General features: G+C 45.2%; 1 protein-coding gene across 3 annotated transcripts; it reads left to right on the top strand.

The window, feature by feature from the left end:
* Positions 1 to 388: 388 nt before the first annotated feature.
* Positions 389 to 14,093, top strand: LOC120810147 (adhesion G-protein coupled receptor G1). 3 transcript variants are annotated; one of them, XM_040164465.2, is made up of 15 exons: positions 389 to 1,049; positions 7,162 to 7,237; positions 8,356 to 8,621; positions 8,714 to 8,900; positions 8,985 to 9,030; positions 9,232 to 9,325; positions 9,702 to 9,824; positions 9,938 to 10,054; positions 10,343 to 10,385; positions 10,470 to 10,576; positions 10,677 to 10,792; positions 10,882 to 11,141; positions 11,221 to 11,320; positions 11,493 to 11,767; positions 12,886 to 14,093. In XM_040164465.2, exons 2-15 carry the CDS (start codon positions 7,171 to 7,173, stop codon positions 13,011 to 13,013), a joined length of 1,929 nt encoding a protein of 642 aa, XP_040020399.2. In that variant the 5' UTR covers positions 389 to 1,049; positions 7,162 to 7,170; the 3' UTR covers positions 13,014 to 14,093. The 3 variants fall into 3 exon arrangements, with proteins under 3 accessions (XP_040020399.2, XP_040020390.2, XP_077941137.1); XM_040164456.2 differs by having other exon boundaries at positions 10,879 to 11,141; XM_078085011.1 differs by lacking the exon at positions 389 to 1,049 and adding an exon at positions 6,545 to 6,567 and having other exon boundaries at positions 10,879 to 11,141.
* Positions 14,094 to 17,208: the final 3,115 nt, after the last annotated feature.

Here is a 17,208-nt window from a genome sequence, read left to right as displayed (position 1 = left end):
GGATTACGGTTCAAAGCAGCCGAACACAAAGCTGCGGTTTGTGGTCACACGTAAGAGTGCCAGCTGCCTGTGGAATAAGTGTTCAAACAATACCTGAAACAAAAACACACAATGCACACATGCACACAAGGCTTTAGGAGATGTCCAAGGTAACATGTCCCCCTAAAATAAAACTCCTAAAAGGTCCAAACACGATAACAGTCAGCATCTTGAATTGAGCTCCAACTAAATCCTTCGTTCATTGAGTATTCAAAAGCATGAATGGTTATCTATTTATTAAACAAACACTGCTATGAGGCGTCTTCTTCTGGGATTGTTGCCCCTCCTCTCTGTGAAGCCACATCCAGGTCACTCTGTGCTCCCGTTTCACACCTTGTTACCCGACAGGTGAGACGTAGACGACCGAACATAAACGGAAATGACATTGCCTTCAAAATAAAAAAGAGAAGATAACTAGGGAGCAGCGTGTCAAGCTGTACAAAGTATTGGAGCAAGTGGTAGGAACTCAATGTGTAATAATAGCCGTCAGATTCAAGGAAGCAAACGTATGTGGACCAGAGGGAATGTTAAAAAGAAAAGAGACAACAAACTATATGAGTAGTTTTCTACATTAGGTCGGATCGTTGATTTCTTATTACGCATTTTGAAAATCCTGGCCGGAAGCGAAGCTCATCGCAGCTGCCTTGACCGGAGCTGCGGTTCCGCACCTCAGTCCCGCTGACAGCCCGTCCGCTCACAGGCTCCGCGTGACGGGGTCCACGGAGCGTCAGACCGGCCGCCGGTTCTTTTGGACTTTCCACTTCTCAAGTCTCGGGTTCGTTGAAGACGTCCAAAATAAGCCGAAGAGCAGCGGGTGAACAGCTATTTAAAGTCTGTTTGGTCTACCTGAGGCAGCGCGGGTGGTTCACCGAATAGGAGCGTCCATCCCCGACTGCCAACGCCGCGTGTAGCACCTTCCTCACCGGGTCCAGTTTGTGAGGAACCGGTGCGTGGAAGTTCTACGTGGAGGCTTCGGGCATTTCAGAAGAGACGAGAAACCTCCAGTGAAGGTAAAGGTCACAAGACCAACGTTACACCTCAGGTGGAACAAGCTGGGCTATGAAATGCATTTGACCATGTCTGATATTCTAAGGCACCTCTTTTACAAATAAAAACAGCACTTTTAAAATATGTTTATTATTGTTATAATATATTATTGTATATCATGTATAAATACTCATACAGAACCCATATTGGGAATATTTATATATTAAAATATGTATTTATTTATTTTTATCTCTCTCTCTCTCTCTCTCTCTCATATATATATATATATATATATATATATATATATATATATATATATATATATATATATATATATATATATATATATATAATATATTTTCTTTATTTTGTAAGGTTTTGGGGCAGGGATCACAAAGATCTCACTATTGACAGTAACAGGGCGACCAGCTATTATTCTCTCTCTACCTCGCTCTTCTTACAGCATGTGGTTTCCTGACTCTGCCTTTGTGCACAATCACGAGACTTCACTCTGTGGAAAAAAAAAGACATGGTGTGAAAAAGCCTTAAAAAATAACCGGGGCATTGCCCCATATTGAACATCTGCAAAGCCTGCAGATCAGACGAGTACTGAAAGTGAACAGATGACAATCATGGAGGGATTTTTTTTGTGAACTCCCCCTCCCCATAAAATGTAAATATTGCATAGGAATATAAATTGCAGAATGTCCTTCTCCATTGTGCTGGCTTTTTATTTCTGGTAATGAGGAAAAGAAAGCCCCTGAGGACAGACTAAACCCAGTGACCCACACCTAAGGCCACGCTGGGGGCTGAATTAGGCCCTAATAACATGCTGGCTGATGTCTGTGCATGTGTGTGGCTGTTGTTTTATTGATTTATTCATAGCCCCAAAGGACATATCTGCAGCATTCCACCTGCTCCTCCAATGTCCTCACAGAGATACAGATCAAGGAATACGTACACGCACACGCAGACGCGCACGCCGCATCACTATGGTGCTCGCACAAAGAATGCAAGGTCCTCCCACAAAGGTAGCCTCGGGGAAACCCACACCATCCGTACGACATGCAGCGTTCAAGTGGATACGTTGCCGTGCACAGAACTGTGCCGCTTGTTATTGGACTTAGTTTGCTGTATTCCGACGTAAAAGTAAACGCCACGGCTTTACGGGGTGTACGTTCAAGTAGAAGTCACAAGTCTGACTTTCAGTAGCTGCTCAGTGTGAGACCATCATTTTCCGTTTTCACACGCAGGTCCTTTTAATTCAACGTGTCAAGCAAAGAATGCCTCCAGAAGGCCAACGCAAATCTTATCTGTTGGCAGCAGCGCACAACAGTAGCACAGTGCGGCGTTCTCTCAGCGGCCACAGAAGTGAGGTCAGCGCGGTACTACAGAAGCAAAGCAAAGAAGGGATTTTCATTTACAAAATACATTGAGCTTCGCCGTCCACAGTTTAAAGCTTTTCCTGTGTGTATTTCTTCAGACCATCGGCTTTAACAGCCTCCGTAGCAGCCAGTGACCTTTGACCGGTATTCACGCTCACTGTCACCCTGAGGCCGGACAACAAAGAGCAGCTTTTGTTCCTTGGGTTACTCTTCGCTGCGCATTCTTTGCTCCCTCACTGGGCTGCTGGGACTAAACCCTAAAAAACTCTGGCAGGACTAAATACAAACTACAAATTCAGCCGACTGCAAAGCGGATGCTGTACGTCAGTCCGTATATGAGTCAAGGTTTGTTTACCGAAAGTAAAACAAGGTGAACGTCTAAATGCAGGAGCAGACATGAAAAGCACTCTCACAAAAGAACTTTGAGAACGGCAGGAAGTGGTATTTTCAAGGTAGCTTACTCTGCTGTACCGAAAACAAGTCTGACATGTCACAGGAATGTTCGATTTGAAGTGCAGCTGTAGCACGGAGGCCAAATCAGCCTTTTGATGGAGTCCACAGTCATATGTAGTACTTATCAATTAATAATCTGGGTACGCATGCAGGGCTTGACATTAACATTTTTGCTCACCAGCCGCTTGCTTTCCAAAGTCACTAGACATTCAGCAATTTCATTAGCCACAATTTAGTTTGGTGCTGGGAAATCAAGTTTTATTTAAATACAGTTGACTACAATCGGCTTGAAGAACAAGATTTACAATCCTTTCGAATGTAAATGACCATTGTAAATATATTAGTCAAATCTCCCGCTCTTATAAACGCGTAAAGCTCCTTTTGTATAAAAGCTGTTTAATACAAAGACAGAAAGAGGAGCTTGTTTCTTGTCCCTTAACCTTGTCACTCCCGTACGTCCTACAATCAGTGCAAGACACTATTTTCTTGGCTGGATCAGAAACCAGCTGTTCTCAACTGGACCTCCAACATTTCGTTGAACAGTCTTTTTCGGTTTCACCACCAGTTTGTCTCCTTTGCGTCTGGCCTCCGGGTTTCGCTCCACCTGCTACTGTATGTGCCGCCACATCCTTCCCTCGCACCCAGCAGGTCACCAAGTCGTCCCCAAAGCCTCCACCTGTGACGCGTGTTGCAGGCTAACAAAACCTGCGCTGGCCGAGACGGTTTAACGTCTTCTCAAGTTGTGGCGTGTGGTTTAAACTCAGTTTAAATTTATATTCAGAAGACCGATAATACCCAAATAATAACATTTGATCGAAAGTTATCCTCTCTAGATCTCATCAGGGTTTGAGGTTAAATATGAAGATCAGTTCTCTCTACTTCCATCGAATGACAAACACTTTTACCTAAATTGTTGTTGTTCTTATATATTTTTATGGTCATAGTTTTGGATATATATTTATATGTGCATAGTCATTAAATGTTTATCTGTTCTACTTTACGTGCTCCTTGTTTGATATATTTTTTTACTTTTTTATTGATAAAAACCTGTGTACGTATGTGGAGACCAAAGTGAAAACCGGAGCCAAAGTCCATGTATGCGTTTGCACGCATGGCCAATAAATGGTGATGGCGATTGCCCTGTTTGGCCCCTCTGTCTGCTGTCTGTGTCACACACGTCAAAACGGGACGCGAGGACGGCGGCGTGAGTCACAGAGACGTACCAAGCAGCCGAAGTATGACGGCGCCCGGCTGCCTTTTACTGGAAAGCGGCGAGCGAGGCGGCGGAGTGGAAGCGCGGGGCTTTTACAGCGGCCCGTCTCCTTCACACATGCGTGGGTCACTGGAGGTGAAGCGAGTGAGAAGGGGGGGGGGCGAGTTTCAGTAGTGTGTGCCTCCCGCTGAAAAAGACAAATGTTGCGTTAGGGCGGCATGTCTGCGGCGCTCCAGTCACACACACACACACACACACACGCACACGAGCGCACGCTCACAGAAAAGAATGAAAAGGGGAAATTCTTGTGCTGAATTGGTGCCATGCAGGAACAATGGAGAGGGTGCGGGCGGGGGGCCGGGTGGGGGTGAAGGGGGAGTTCGCTTACAAGTTGTTTCAACTAGTTTAGACGTCACGTCCGACAGAGGCGGATCATCACAGGCGTTTCATCTGAAAGCAAAGTTCTGCTTTTAAGCTCCATCTAAAGCATCTGACACTGAAATGCAAACAGAGTGGTCACACCTTTGTGTTTCCTACGTGTGGTGCGATCATGCACGTGCACACAGAGGGGGGGACTTGTGTCGGAGTTAATCACACATTAAACCCACGTGTGAACGTGCCACCAGCGTGATGCTGAAGGGCTGCGCTCTACTCTTGCTGCTGTAGGCTACATTTAATCAGCCAACGGGGACATTGTTTCTTTAGTGTGTGTAGCTATTAGCAAACGCACCATGACATCATCTCTGGCTGCGTACTGTGTCCACGGTTATCTTCAGCAACTTGCTCGGGATTTCTGTGGCGTTACCTCAATGTTGACCTTTTTAAATGTAATTTGTTTCTCAGAAGCGCTGTTTGTTGGAGAGACGGCAGACGGCTCTCCGACACTCGGTAACATCACGACAACTAGACGGCCACAGATTAGACCGATGCTAAATACAGGTGTTAATTAATCAGGGGACAAAGTGTCCCGTCGTGACTTCTCTGAGCAAACTCAACTGGTGAAATCAGTCTGCAGTTTTTAGATCCCTTCAAAAAGTCTTAACCGAGTCACATAGTTTTATTATTTTAGGCCGCTGTGCAGATTTCCGTCAACGCGTGTCAAGCAAACAACACATAATTCCGAACATTTCAATAGGCTAATATTATTCTTTCCATGTTCCCGCAATAGTCCGGTTGCTAATTTTGAATAAAAAGTGATAAAATAGAAAGATAAGTATATACATTCATAAACCAAGACAGTGAGATTATAACCGTGGGACATTTTGGTAAACTGCTTATCCTGAGGTATTTCTTTACCATCAAATTGACAAATTTGTCTAATCCTGATTTGTCAAAGGGAAATAGTCAATCAATTGACAAGAAGTTTGCTCGGCTGACAGAAGTTTGGGGCTCACATCACACGATGGACGATATGAGTCATGAATTAATACGTGAATTAACATCATCCGCTCATTTCCAAGTTCTCAAATTCCTCAACCGAATATCCATAAAATGTGTATTCTTATATGATGAGAGGGGGCTTTTACGGCCCACCCGTACCTGATGGATGGGTTTGTGAAGGGCTGTCTGGGCCATGATGCAACCGCAACACGTTTGTGCACGCCTCAGCATAGCAGGCCGCCAACGCATGCATGGCCCTCTTTTGGTCGGGTGTCCACGCACTCTGAGCTGTAGCCTCTATTCTATTAATATTAAATAAATAATAAATAAATAGTGTGTGCATTGTAGTGCTCATGGGTAAAGTCCACTGCGGCTTGCTAACGCTTTGTATATAATGCGTGTGTCATATTGGTTTATACCAAAGCCACAGGAAGAGACGCCTAAACACCTACTCACTATTGACGCCCTTGAATTATCAAAAATGGGAAGTGAACCACTAAGGATCCATGACTAAGTCATGCTGTGTTGAATATACAGAAGTTTCAGTTTCACACAATATCACCGTGTTTTAACTGAAGTGAAAGTAATGTTTTTGTTAATGTTAATGTGTTATTATAGTGCATTGCTTTCATTTAGCCTTCACCGTCATGCCGGTGGAAATGGCCCCAAATAAGGATTCATGTAGTCATGGAAATAATAAAATGTGGGCATTTGTCTGTTGGGGGTCAGAGTCACATGTCACCATCTAGTCAAAGTGAAAACACATGTATTGTGTCAAACAGTAATCGATATGCTGCATTCTTTACAGAACTTTCACTTTAGAGTCCCCTCTATTCATTATTTATATCACAGTGTCTTCACACAGTCCAGCAGTGAGGTCCGCAGAGAGACGTTTCTCTCGCTTTGCAGCCCTCTCTGTCTCTTTCTGTCTGTCTCTTTCATGTTGCTCTCTCATGTGTCTGCGGTTCCTCCGGGTTCCTGTCATGCAATGTTGCACCCCCCCCCCCCCCCCCCTCCCTTGTTCAGAATCGATGTCTGCATCTGTAGTGCGCAGTGACAGCCGCCCCCAGTGAGTCGGCTCGTCTGGGAGAAACCGAAGATGACCAGAAGGTCTGTGCGCGGGTCATTGTCACACGTCTGTGTGGTCACACTCACGTGACGAAGTGACTCTTTTCTGGGAAATCTGCTTTTTCTTCTCGTTCTATCCAGTAATGTGACATCTGTGTATACGGCACTATACACAAAAAGCACTAATCGTAATAACAAGATGGCAAGAGTGTGTGTGTTTTTGCGCGTGTGTGTGTGTGCGCGCAGAGGGGAAGTGTGTTTCCATTGATAACAGCACAGAAAGGTCCCTGTGTGTATTTTGAGCACAAACTCTTTTGTATTCATTGATAAGAGGGAGCAGATAGCAAAGCAGTAAGAATGCTGTCGTAAATAAATGCTGTTGTGTCAAACCTGTGTTGCCTTCAGATAGGAACTCTTTGTTTCATGTGGGATGTGCGTTTGCTCTCAGAAATATCTCGTGAAAGATCTGTTTGAGTCGTGTCTTTCGCCGTTCCATCTAACCCCCCCCCCCCCCTTCATCAGCAGTCAGTGGTTGTGGATGTGGTTGTAATGCACAGACTGCCCATGCAGAGAGAACATATAGACGTGTTCCTCTTTTACAACAGCATTTCTCTCTCTCTGTCCCCCCGACGGCAGCCGGTATCTATGGAGCCGCTGCTGACTGCTGGTCTGAGGGCTGCGCTCGTCTTCATCCTCCTCCTCCTCGCTGCGGGTAAGATGAAAGGATTGATGCCAATGCAGTGACTGACATCACGACAGCAACAGGTCCTGGATCTGTGCCTCCAGGACGAGGAGGTCGACTGAGTCGGAGCAGGAAAACATTGTGGGAGAAAACTGATAACAGCCTGACAGTTATTTTATTATGTAATGTTCTGGTAAAGTGGAAAATATTCAAAAAAGTCATATTGATAATTATTATTTCTAATGTTTGCGATGATTAACATGAAACATTTAATAAGGATTAATCATACATGTAGTAGTGAGAGTTATCTAGACATTCTAGATTAGCTGTGGTTCAAGAGTTCTTGATCCGGGGGAAAGTTGGCGCGCAGCGAACTGCGAAGGACTAAATCTGAATAGTATGTAAGGGTTCAGGGGCCCATTCTGCCTCGTGTTTGTTGGGTTGACTTGTGTTGAGCTGTTCAACAAACGTGCGAACCAAAGACAATCAAGCCGAGTGGTGCCCCGGTCATCTAAACTCGCCAGAGGCCACTATGGTTTGAACCATGGCAATTATGGTTGACCATTATTTTAGCCCAAAGAAATATACAAAAGCTTGTTTAAACTATTATTTAAGAGATGAGGATTTTCTTCATTTTTAGAAAAATTCTAGTAGGTTTTTGTTTTGTGGAAACCTCACAGAGGATTGTTGTGTCAGTGCATACGGCCTCTGCTTCCATAACATGTCTATAATAAAGTTTTTTATAACAGAACTCCGAACTTCCTGAGCAGGAACAGCTTTGATAGTCGAGGAGCCACCATTCTGCTTCTTGCTCATGTTTGCCCCATGGGGGGTAATAAACGCTTTTCCCCCGGGTTCCAACTCAGGGCTTTGCTGCTCTGTTGTGTGTTTGATGCAATGCTTCAACATCAATGTTGTTGCTAATTACTGACATGCCCTACACTATGATTAAATAAATCCCCTCGGCATTAGGGATACTTCAAACAATGACGTAGCATTTAAAAAGTTACATTTCTGAAAATGAATGAATATTTGGGACTAAAGTATTGTGAATGCTTTGACTCAGACATCAGAGCAATTTAGTTTGAATCGAATATACTTCAAGAAAAAACAACACCAAGCCACCTTTTGCCTCTTGTCTCCTTCAGGTACAAGTGAACATGATCTATACCTGAGTTTTTGTGGGACTTGGCGCCATGACAGCGGCGCCCTGAGCCTGAGCGTCAACCTCTCCACGGGCTGCAGTGAGATCTCCATCTCAGCGGGGCAGAGCTCCTTGTCCATCGACGGGCAGATCACGGCTGGGTGCAGCCGGTCCGAAGTGATTCCCCTCAAGCAGCTGGGCCTCAAGTCCCAGGAGGAGACTCGCTTCTGTCTGTACTGGGAGCCACTGCTGGACCAGTTGAAGCTGCAGGTCTAAAGAGTTCCCATGCAGTGGAAGACCAAAAAACACGTTTCTCTCTTTCCGAAAGGGAGGTTCATTTCATGTCTCATTTCGCTGTGCAGGTGGGAGGGAAGAACCTGAGTCTGTGCTGGCCCAGAAGTGTGCAGGGCCTCTGCTGCACCGATCTGTCCTACGGCCCCAACGCACCCGTGGCAATCTATGGCATCACCGATGGAACCAAAAATAACGATTTGTTGACGCACAAAACGCTGGAAGCCTACAAGTTCATAGGAGAGTCCACCGACTGCAGTAAGGGAGAACGAATGTGCAGCATTAAGCAGTGTTTTCCACACAAGTGTCACAGTTTAATGTTTGTTGTGTGTTTTTTTGCAGAATCATTATGTGACCAACAGAGCCGGGGATCCACCCACGTCAACGTGTAATTTCCCCTATTTCTGTTTCTTCTGAAATCCGCCGTCACTGTTTTTATCATCACATGAATTGCTGAGTCTGCTTCATGTAATGAGGCTTTATAAAGGGCTGTGACTACAAACAGGAAGCTAAAGTTAAGAGCCTGTTAGGTGGAGTTACAACAATAACCGTTGTTCATTTAAAAATGTGTGTTGATGTGTGTGTACAGGGAGCCGGCTGTAGGGAATGTAGAGCATCTGTGTGCTCACAGCTCTGAGGTGGACATGAAGGAGGGTTTCAGAGGCCACAACGTCACAGCGGCTGTAAGGACAACATACACACACAAACACACACACACACACACACACGGGGGATTTAGTGGAGAGAATAGGTGAGCAGTGAACCACATGAAAGCAAACGAAGGCAGCGTTTTTTCTGGCAAGGATGGATTGTGAAAGCTGACATTTGTCCTTAAAATAGTGCACCCAGCGTTTCACAGGCAGTGATTACCAACGTGTAACAGCAGGGGGCCGAGCAGCAGCGCGGCTCGACCAAACCTTAAAGTGCTCTTAGGTGACTTCTGGCGTGTTGGATGTGGTGGGTGGGAGGCGTTGGATGGAAAGGTTGGTTTCCACTTCTCTGTTCTCCGGTTCTCCGTCTCTAACCGAGCAGCGGCCCTCTCTCTGTTCTGTGATACAGGCCACTAAAGGTGTACCGGCAGAGTCCAGTACCACCGTCCACCTGCCCCCCGCTCTGAAGACAGCTGCCACAAAGACCAGCAAGGTCGTCTGCACTTTCTTCAACAACAACTCCCTGTTCCAGGTAGCTGGGAAAAGAACACGTGCCTCCACTTTGAGATTAGACCCCGAGGCCTTAGTCCTTCTGTGTGTAGAGTTGAAGATGTGTGTGTGTGTGTGTGTGTGTGTGCGCTCCAGGAGGGTCACAAGGAGAACAGGCTTTTCAACGAAGTGGTGGGAATCACCGTGGAGAACGAGGTCATCGCTAATCTGTCTGAGCCAATCACGATTGACTTTCACCACGATGTCATACCTGTAAGCTTGTGTGTTTTTTTGCCTTCATTTTGTCAGTGCCAGTGTGATCGTCGCCCACGCTGCATTGTGCCTATCCATACTTCAAATGATCATCAAATCGACTGTTAAAAATCCAGTACTGGAATCTGCTAAAAAAATGTAATTCAGTTTACTTTCATAGCCCCGAATGCCAAATATTTCTCAGAGGGCCAAACTTGACCACAACCTGTGTTACTGCAATGTTGTTCATGTGAATGCGAATGTGCAGCATCTGAATGAGAATCTCTCCCTCCTTTTTTTCTATTTCAGCAACTCCATTCAAAGAAATGTGTGTCCTGGGACACCAGGAAAGGTTGGAACCTTTTAGAATAAACATTGACTTGCTGTTAGTCCTGCAGATGAAGCCTGTTTCTAAAGCTGTGTTTCCTCATTGCAGATCCGTTGCAGGTGAATTGGTTGGCTGACGGATGTGAGACGCGACAGAAAGGAGCGAAACACACCGAGTGTCTCTGCAACCATCTGACTTACTTCTCTGTGCTGGTGGTGAGACGTGGTTACATGACTTCTACACACGTTACGTATTTGTAAAACAGGAACACTTGTGATTTGATGTGTGATGCCTCCGTCTCTCTGTTCATCTCAGCAAATGGAGCCTCGCCCAGTGCGCCACCTCCTGGCCCTCACCGCCATTACATCTCTGGGCTGTGCTGTGTCTGTAATCAGCTGTGTCGCTGTCTTCATTTTCCTCTGCAGGAAGAGGTGAATACTGATTTTACATGTGCAGTTTTCTAAAGGGATTTAGCACAAATCCAGCAACCTTCTCATTTCTATCCCCCTCCCTCTAGCAGACGGTGCAAGGAGCAGTCCATTCCCATCCACATGGGCTTAGCCGTGTCTCTCGGCCTCCTCAACCTGCTCTTCTTCTTCACCGGGGTCCTGGCCAACGTGGGAGGGGAGAGGCTGTGTGTCTGGGTGGGGGCGGGCCTCCACTACACGCTGCTCAGTTCCTTTACCTGGATGGGCGTGGAGGTGTTCCACACCTTCTGGATGGTCCACGTGGTTTTCAGCCCCTCCCCGAAGGCCTGCGTGTGGAACCTGGTCGGCTTCGGTGAGCGTGATGAAGTGATGCTTCTTTGGTGGCGCGTTAAGGTGGCGTAGATATGTGACCCGTTAAATTCCCTCTGCAGCTCTACCTGCACTGCCCGTATTCATCCTGGCTGCCGTGGGGGACATTTACGGAGTGAGAGAGGTGGTGCCAAGCGATGACGTCTCCAATCCTTATCGGATGTAAGCAAGCAGTGTGAAGACAAATATATTTTCCCTGAAGAACCGTGGTGTTTGGATAGTGTATTAATATCACTGAGTAAAGTCCCCCCAGCGTTTAGCAGGAATACCACTTTACCGTCCTCTCTGGGATTGGGTTTGCTTTTCTCTCTCTGAGTGTGTTTGGTGTTTCCAGGTGCTGGATGAAAGACACCCCCAAGGCCTTGCTGGCCCACTACTTCACCAACATGACAGCCGTGGCCGTCCTGGTGATCTCGGGCTTAGTGATGCTCTTCCTGGTCTACAGGAAGATCCGCATCAGGGACGAATGGAGGCAGAACCGTGTGGCTTTTCTCAGCATCTGGGGCCTCAGCTGCCTCTACGGGACATCTTGGGGTCTGACCTTCTTGGACTTTGGACCCCTCTCTGACGTTATCCTCTTCCTCTCCTGCGTCCTCAACGCTTTTCAAGGTTGGTGCTCGAGGTGCACTGCGCCAGTTAGTCGGTTTGTGTAGTGTTGTCTGCTTCTTTGTGGTTCACTAGACTTTATACGACACTCGTGATCCAAGGCTGGGGGGAAAAAGACACACGCCACATATTTGTGTAGTTTTATCACCATGTTATCACCTCCACAGAACTACACAGTCAGGGGTATGTGCAGCCAGCGACGCATCGTATCAGTGTGAGAATGGCCGTGGTTAATCAGGGTACTGAAGGAAAACTACTTTTCCTCTCGTGCAAGGGGCTTGTTTATGATTCAAGCCCAGGAGCTCAACTTATTAACCCTGTTTCTGCTGCACACTGGTGGCTCAGGGAGAGAATGTCTCCATGCCAACGTGGCGGTTTTATGAGTTAACATCAGTGGCATGGGTTGAGTTCTATAAAAGGTGGGTAACGTTTTGGTATAAACATGTCCCACTAAACAAATACTTAATTTGTGGAAATCCATTGAATTTCTTTTTTTCGCCATGTTGAGAAGACCTTCACCAGTACTGGAAACCAGAACTCATGCCCTCAGATCCTAAATCTGTTCAAGGGGATTATCAGATAGATATAGAGCAGATAGATGCACTACACTCTGTATATACTGTATTTTAGAGTAAAAAAATATACATCAGGAAAAAAAAATGAGCATCCTTAACCTCAACCTTTCAACAACCAACAAAGACACTTAACTCGTAACTCGATGATTGAGCTGTAAAAAAAATGGGTTGCTGGAAAACTTGAATGTAGCCCAAACGCTCAGTGTTGAGAATGTGAGGATACGCATTCACATCCTCTGCCAATGCAGTAGATATTTACAGTGCAGTTGTGGCAGATAAAACAAGTGACAAATGACTAATGACTTAAAATGACTTGACTTGACTTGACAATATCCTACAGCTCTATTATGACAGAAATCTTTGGAAAGAAAAGAAGTTGTCTTCTCCCCTTGGAAGATAGCTTGTTTCTCTTTAAGTTACTCTGTGGTCACATGAAATTAATTTCGGGACACAACTCTGCCTCGGTTGTGTCTCCACCTCCTGAGGAACTGACACAAAGGGGTCACCAAACCTTGTTTGTTTTTTTCTCCCTCTCTGCTGTCCCAGGTTTCTTCCTGATGCTGCGGTTCTACATGCTGGCCTGGATGCGGAAGCAGGCCGGCGGCTCGGCTCTGGGCAGCACCAGCACCGGCTCCACCCGCCAGCACATGCTACAGGCCCCGGAGAAGAGCTAGACGGGCCGCCGGCGCTGCAGCCCGCTGTGCCGGCTGAAGAGCTCTCAGTGACCCCCCACCTGTCCTCCCTCTGGCTGCTAAACGCAAGCGCAGCTCATGGGAGCACCACCTCATTGATGCACCACCTCATCCACTTTGATGCACTTAGTCAGTGTCTTGGGTTCAGATGGTGTTAATTTGGCCGTTCCAGTGTTTTCTCCAAGAAAAGCTGAAAACTGAGGGGAAACACTGATCATCACATGTTGGATCCACTTGGCTTCGGTTGATTAAAGCCACAGATTGCACCCGGGTGGAGATGAGCTGACTGTAATCAACCACTGAGCCGTCAAATTCACGTTCACCAGGACAACGGAGGAGATGAGACTGTCACTCAGGAAAAAAACACCTAGACCGAGTCTAGTAGAGAAGGGAGAGAATTTATTTGAAATACTCATTTGTAAACTGTATGTGAAGCTTTTAAATGCAGACAGGGACACGTGGGGATGTTAAAAGATTACAGGTTACTGTGCTGTGATTTCCCTTTTATTGAATTGAAAATGATCTATATTATTATTGTTGTCGAAGCACTCCTTGAACCTTAGATAAGCTTTTTATTTTTGTATTTGTACTTGTATGATTTTTTTAGCACTTTCGATTTTCAATCTTTTCAAAACAACTACTTAGTGAGTTGTGTTTTATATTGTTTTAATATTCTTAATATGACATGTGCATAGTGGAATAGATAGCTGAATGTTAATAATAGATGACAGAATTCATTTTTCATTTTTCCAGTCCATATTTATACCTTCAGTCAAAATAATTATTAAAAAAAAACATAATGTTTAGGCCTTTATCCTCCAAATGGACCAAAATAGAGTTGATTCAAACGATCTGGTTGGACGAATGCGGTCCTTTTAGAATATAGATTTCTTCTTCGTGATTGTATCATTTGGCCGAATATTTCATGTGAGATTTTTTAGATACTGTGATATTTGCACTTTTTGTGGATTTACTGAGGCGGTATGTTGTCATTTAAATGATTGTGCATAGCTGCTTTTTGTGGATGAAAAAAGACAATTAATAAAAGTCCTTTGAGTGTAACAGCTCTGGGTGCGTTTGTCTGATCAGTGAGAGTTCACCAGTGCAGAAGAAGCTTTTCACAGGCTTGCTGTTTTTCTGCTCACTCGGCCCTCCTTCTTATCTTTGTGCGAATCCCCCTGGAGCCTGTTATATTTCTTTTTCCCTCCCCAAACATGTGGCCTGTTTGCTGTGAGAATTCGCCATGTTTCCCCTACTGTACACGCACAGTTTTCTTTACAGTCCCTCTGTCACACGACTCTTATCTTATCTCCAGTGTGCTAACAATGAGCTCAAAGCAGAACCAGAAATCTGAGGAAGATCTGCACACAGTGGGACCATCTGGACCAGGAGCTGCTTCATTGTCATGGTAACTATTGACCTTAGGCGATGCCCTCCTTCACCTTCACATATTCAGAATATGATAACTACCATATCATAACTATTATAAATATCATATATATATATATATCATATAATAAATATATTATATTAAAGGATAAATATTTTTCGATATGAATATATTTATATTAAATCTATTAATTCAATTCATTTTATTTTGTATAGCCCTGTGACCGGTTCGTTCTACGGGGGGGTCTCGTAATGACGAGAATGCACTGTTGGTTCCATTTTACACTCTCTATTTTACTGTTCACAACAATCATGGACAGCCGGCTCCAGCCTCCTCGCCTCGCTCAGCACTCTCCCGCTGTCGCCGGATTTCTCCTACTTAAAAGGTAGGAGCACACGGATTGATTAGTCCCACCTGAGGCTGATTATGCCTCCCCCGGCACCGTTCCCTGAACCACTCCCCTCTCCGTCCCCCCTGCAGCTGAGCCAAACCACGCCCGCCACCACAAGCCCAAAATCGCAAATGACAAATTTGATTGTTAATACACGTGCTGCAGCATTCTGAATCAACTGGAGAGGCGAAGAGATTTAGCAGAGCAGATCTGATAACAAAGAATTACAGTAATCCAGTCTAGAAGTAACAAACGCATGAACTAATTTTTCTGCATCACTTTGAGACAGGAAGTTCCTGATTTTCAATATATTACGTAGATGAAAAAAGGCAGTCCTTGAAGTCTTCTTTATATGAGAGTTCAAGGACATATCCCGGTCGAAGAGAACTCCAAGGTTCTTTACGGTGCTGCTGGGTACCAGAGCAATTCCATCCATAAAAAGTGTGACAGCTGAGTTCAAGATAACTTCTGTTTTTTCTGAGTTTGGCATCAGGAAGTTGCCGGTCATTCAGGTTTTCATGTCTCCAAGACATTCTTGAAGTCTAACAAGCTGGTCGGTCTCTTCTGGTTTGATCGACAGATACGGTTGAGTATTGTTTATGCGGCGTTTCCTGATAAGATCGCCCAAAGAAAGCATATAGAAGGTAAATAAAATCGGTCCAAGTACAGAACCTTGTGGGACCAACATTGGTGGTCTTCGAGGATTCACCGTTTACAAGCACACACTGGGATCAATCCGACAAATAGGATTTAAACCAGCTGAGTGCAGTTCCTTTGATACCAATCAAATGTTCTAGTCTCTGCAACAGGATACAATGGTCTATGGTATCAAATGCGGCACTGAGGTCCAGCAAGACAAGAAAAGAGATGAGTCCTTGGTCCGATGCAAGTAGAAGATCATTTGTAATTTTCACCAGTACTGTTTCTGTGCTATGATGCACTCAAAATCCTGACTGGAAATCCTCAAACAAAGCATTGTTTTGTAGAAAGTCACATAATTGATTTGCAATGGATTTCTCAAGGATCTTAGAGAGGAAGGGAAGATTAGAGATAGGTCTGTAGTTAGCCAACACCTCTGGAGCAAGAGTAGGTTTCTTAAGAAGAGGTTTAATTACAGCTACCTTGAAGGACTGTGGTACATGTCCTGTCAACAAAGACTCATAATATCTAATAAGGATGTGCTAACTAAAGGAAAAACTTCCTTAAGCAGCTTAGTTGGAATCGGATCCAAGAGACAAGTAGAAGATTTAGACTTTATTATAGAAGTCAGTTGATCAAGGTTGATGGAAGAGAAGGCATCCAAAGAGGCATCAGGGCCCACTGCTGCATCCAAGGTTCCTACATCTGAGGACAGGTCGGCACTGGTTGAAGGCAGAAGACCATCAATTTTCTCTTTGATAGTCTTTGATAGATAGTAGAATCTTATCATTGAAGAAATTCATGAAGTCGTTACTACTGAGGTCCAAAGGAATACACGGCTCGACAGAGCTGTGACTCTCTGTCAGTCTGGCTACAGTGCTGAAGAGAAACCTGGAGTTGTTTTTATTTCCCTCTATTAATGATAAGTAATAAGATGCTCTTGTGTTGCCTTCTTATATGTTTTAAAGCTGTCTTGCCAAACTAGCCTAGATCCTTCTGATTTGGTGAAACGCCATAATCGTTTCCGCACAGTTTGCTTTAGGTTCCGGGTTTGAGGGTTATACCAAGGAGCAAACTTCCTTCTTCCTTCCTTCCAGAGGAGCAATAGCATCCAGTGCCACTCTCAAAGAGCCTGTAGCAGCATCGACAAAATGATCGATCTGGGATGGACTGAAGTTCTCACAGGAGTCTTCTGGTATCTTCAGACAAGACAATTTAGAGCAGAAGCAATGGCTTCTTTAAATGAGGTTACAGCGATATCTGATAAGTGTCGACTGTAGAAACCCTTGGCAGGAGGAGGAGATTCCGGTAGTAGAAATTCAAAGGTTATCAGACAATGGTCCGACAGGAGAGGGTTCAGTGGAATAATTGTTAAATGTTCAATCCCAATCCCGTACACAAGAACCAAGTGTATGGCAATGTCACGGACTGACCCGAGGTGTCAGAAGTGGGATCTGGAGTCAGGCGAAGAGGGATTATTACATCAAGCCGTGATGTCCAACCGAAGGGAGAAGAAGAAGGAGGAAGAAGAGGGAGCACTTGGAGCCGAATCCGCCACAGCTGATCCGGCTATCAACCGGATGGCAGCGTTGTTTGAATCCTTTATGGAAGTGCAGCGCAGCAGAGATGAGCGGCTGGAGAAGGAGTCATCCAAGCAAGCCCATCAGTTCCAAGTCCTCACTCATCAAGTGACTCAGTTGCAGCTGGATGCGGAGGTAACTCGGGAACGGGGGACCATACCGTTTCCAGCAGCCCTA

Source organism: Gasterosteus aculeatus, chromosome 12, assembly GCF_964276395.1.
Source record: "Gasterosteus aculeatus chromosome 12, fGasAcu3.hap1.1, whole genome shotgun sequence".
NCBI classification, from domain to species: domain Eukaryota; kingdom Metazoa; phylum Chordata; class Actinopteri; order Perciformes; family Gasterosteidae; genus Gasterosteus; species Gasterosteus aculeatus.
This window is presented reverse-complemented; position numbering and strand designations above follow the sequence as displayed.

Excerpts from the sequence above, each read along its gene's own strand:
- LOC120810147 (XM_040164456.2), top strand. The coding sequence starts at position 7,171 with ATGGAGCCGCTGCTGACTGCTGGTCTGAGGGCTGCGCTCGTCTTCATC. Across the intron at positions 8,901-8,984 it reads AGGAGAGTCCACCGACTGCA|AATCATTATGTGACCAACAG; the intron begins GTAAGGGAGAAC and ends GTTTTTTTGCAG. Across the intron at positions 11,321-11,492 it reads GTCTCCAATCCTTATCGGAT|GTGCTGGATGAAAGACACCC; the intron begins GTAAGCAAGCAG and ends TGGTGTTTCCAG.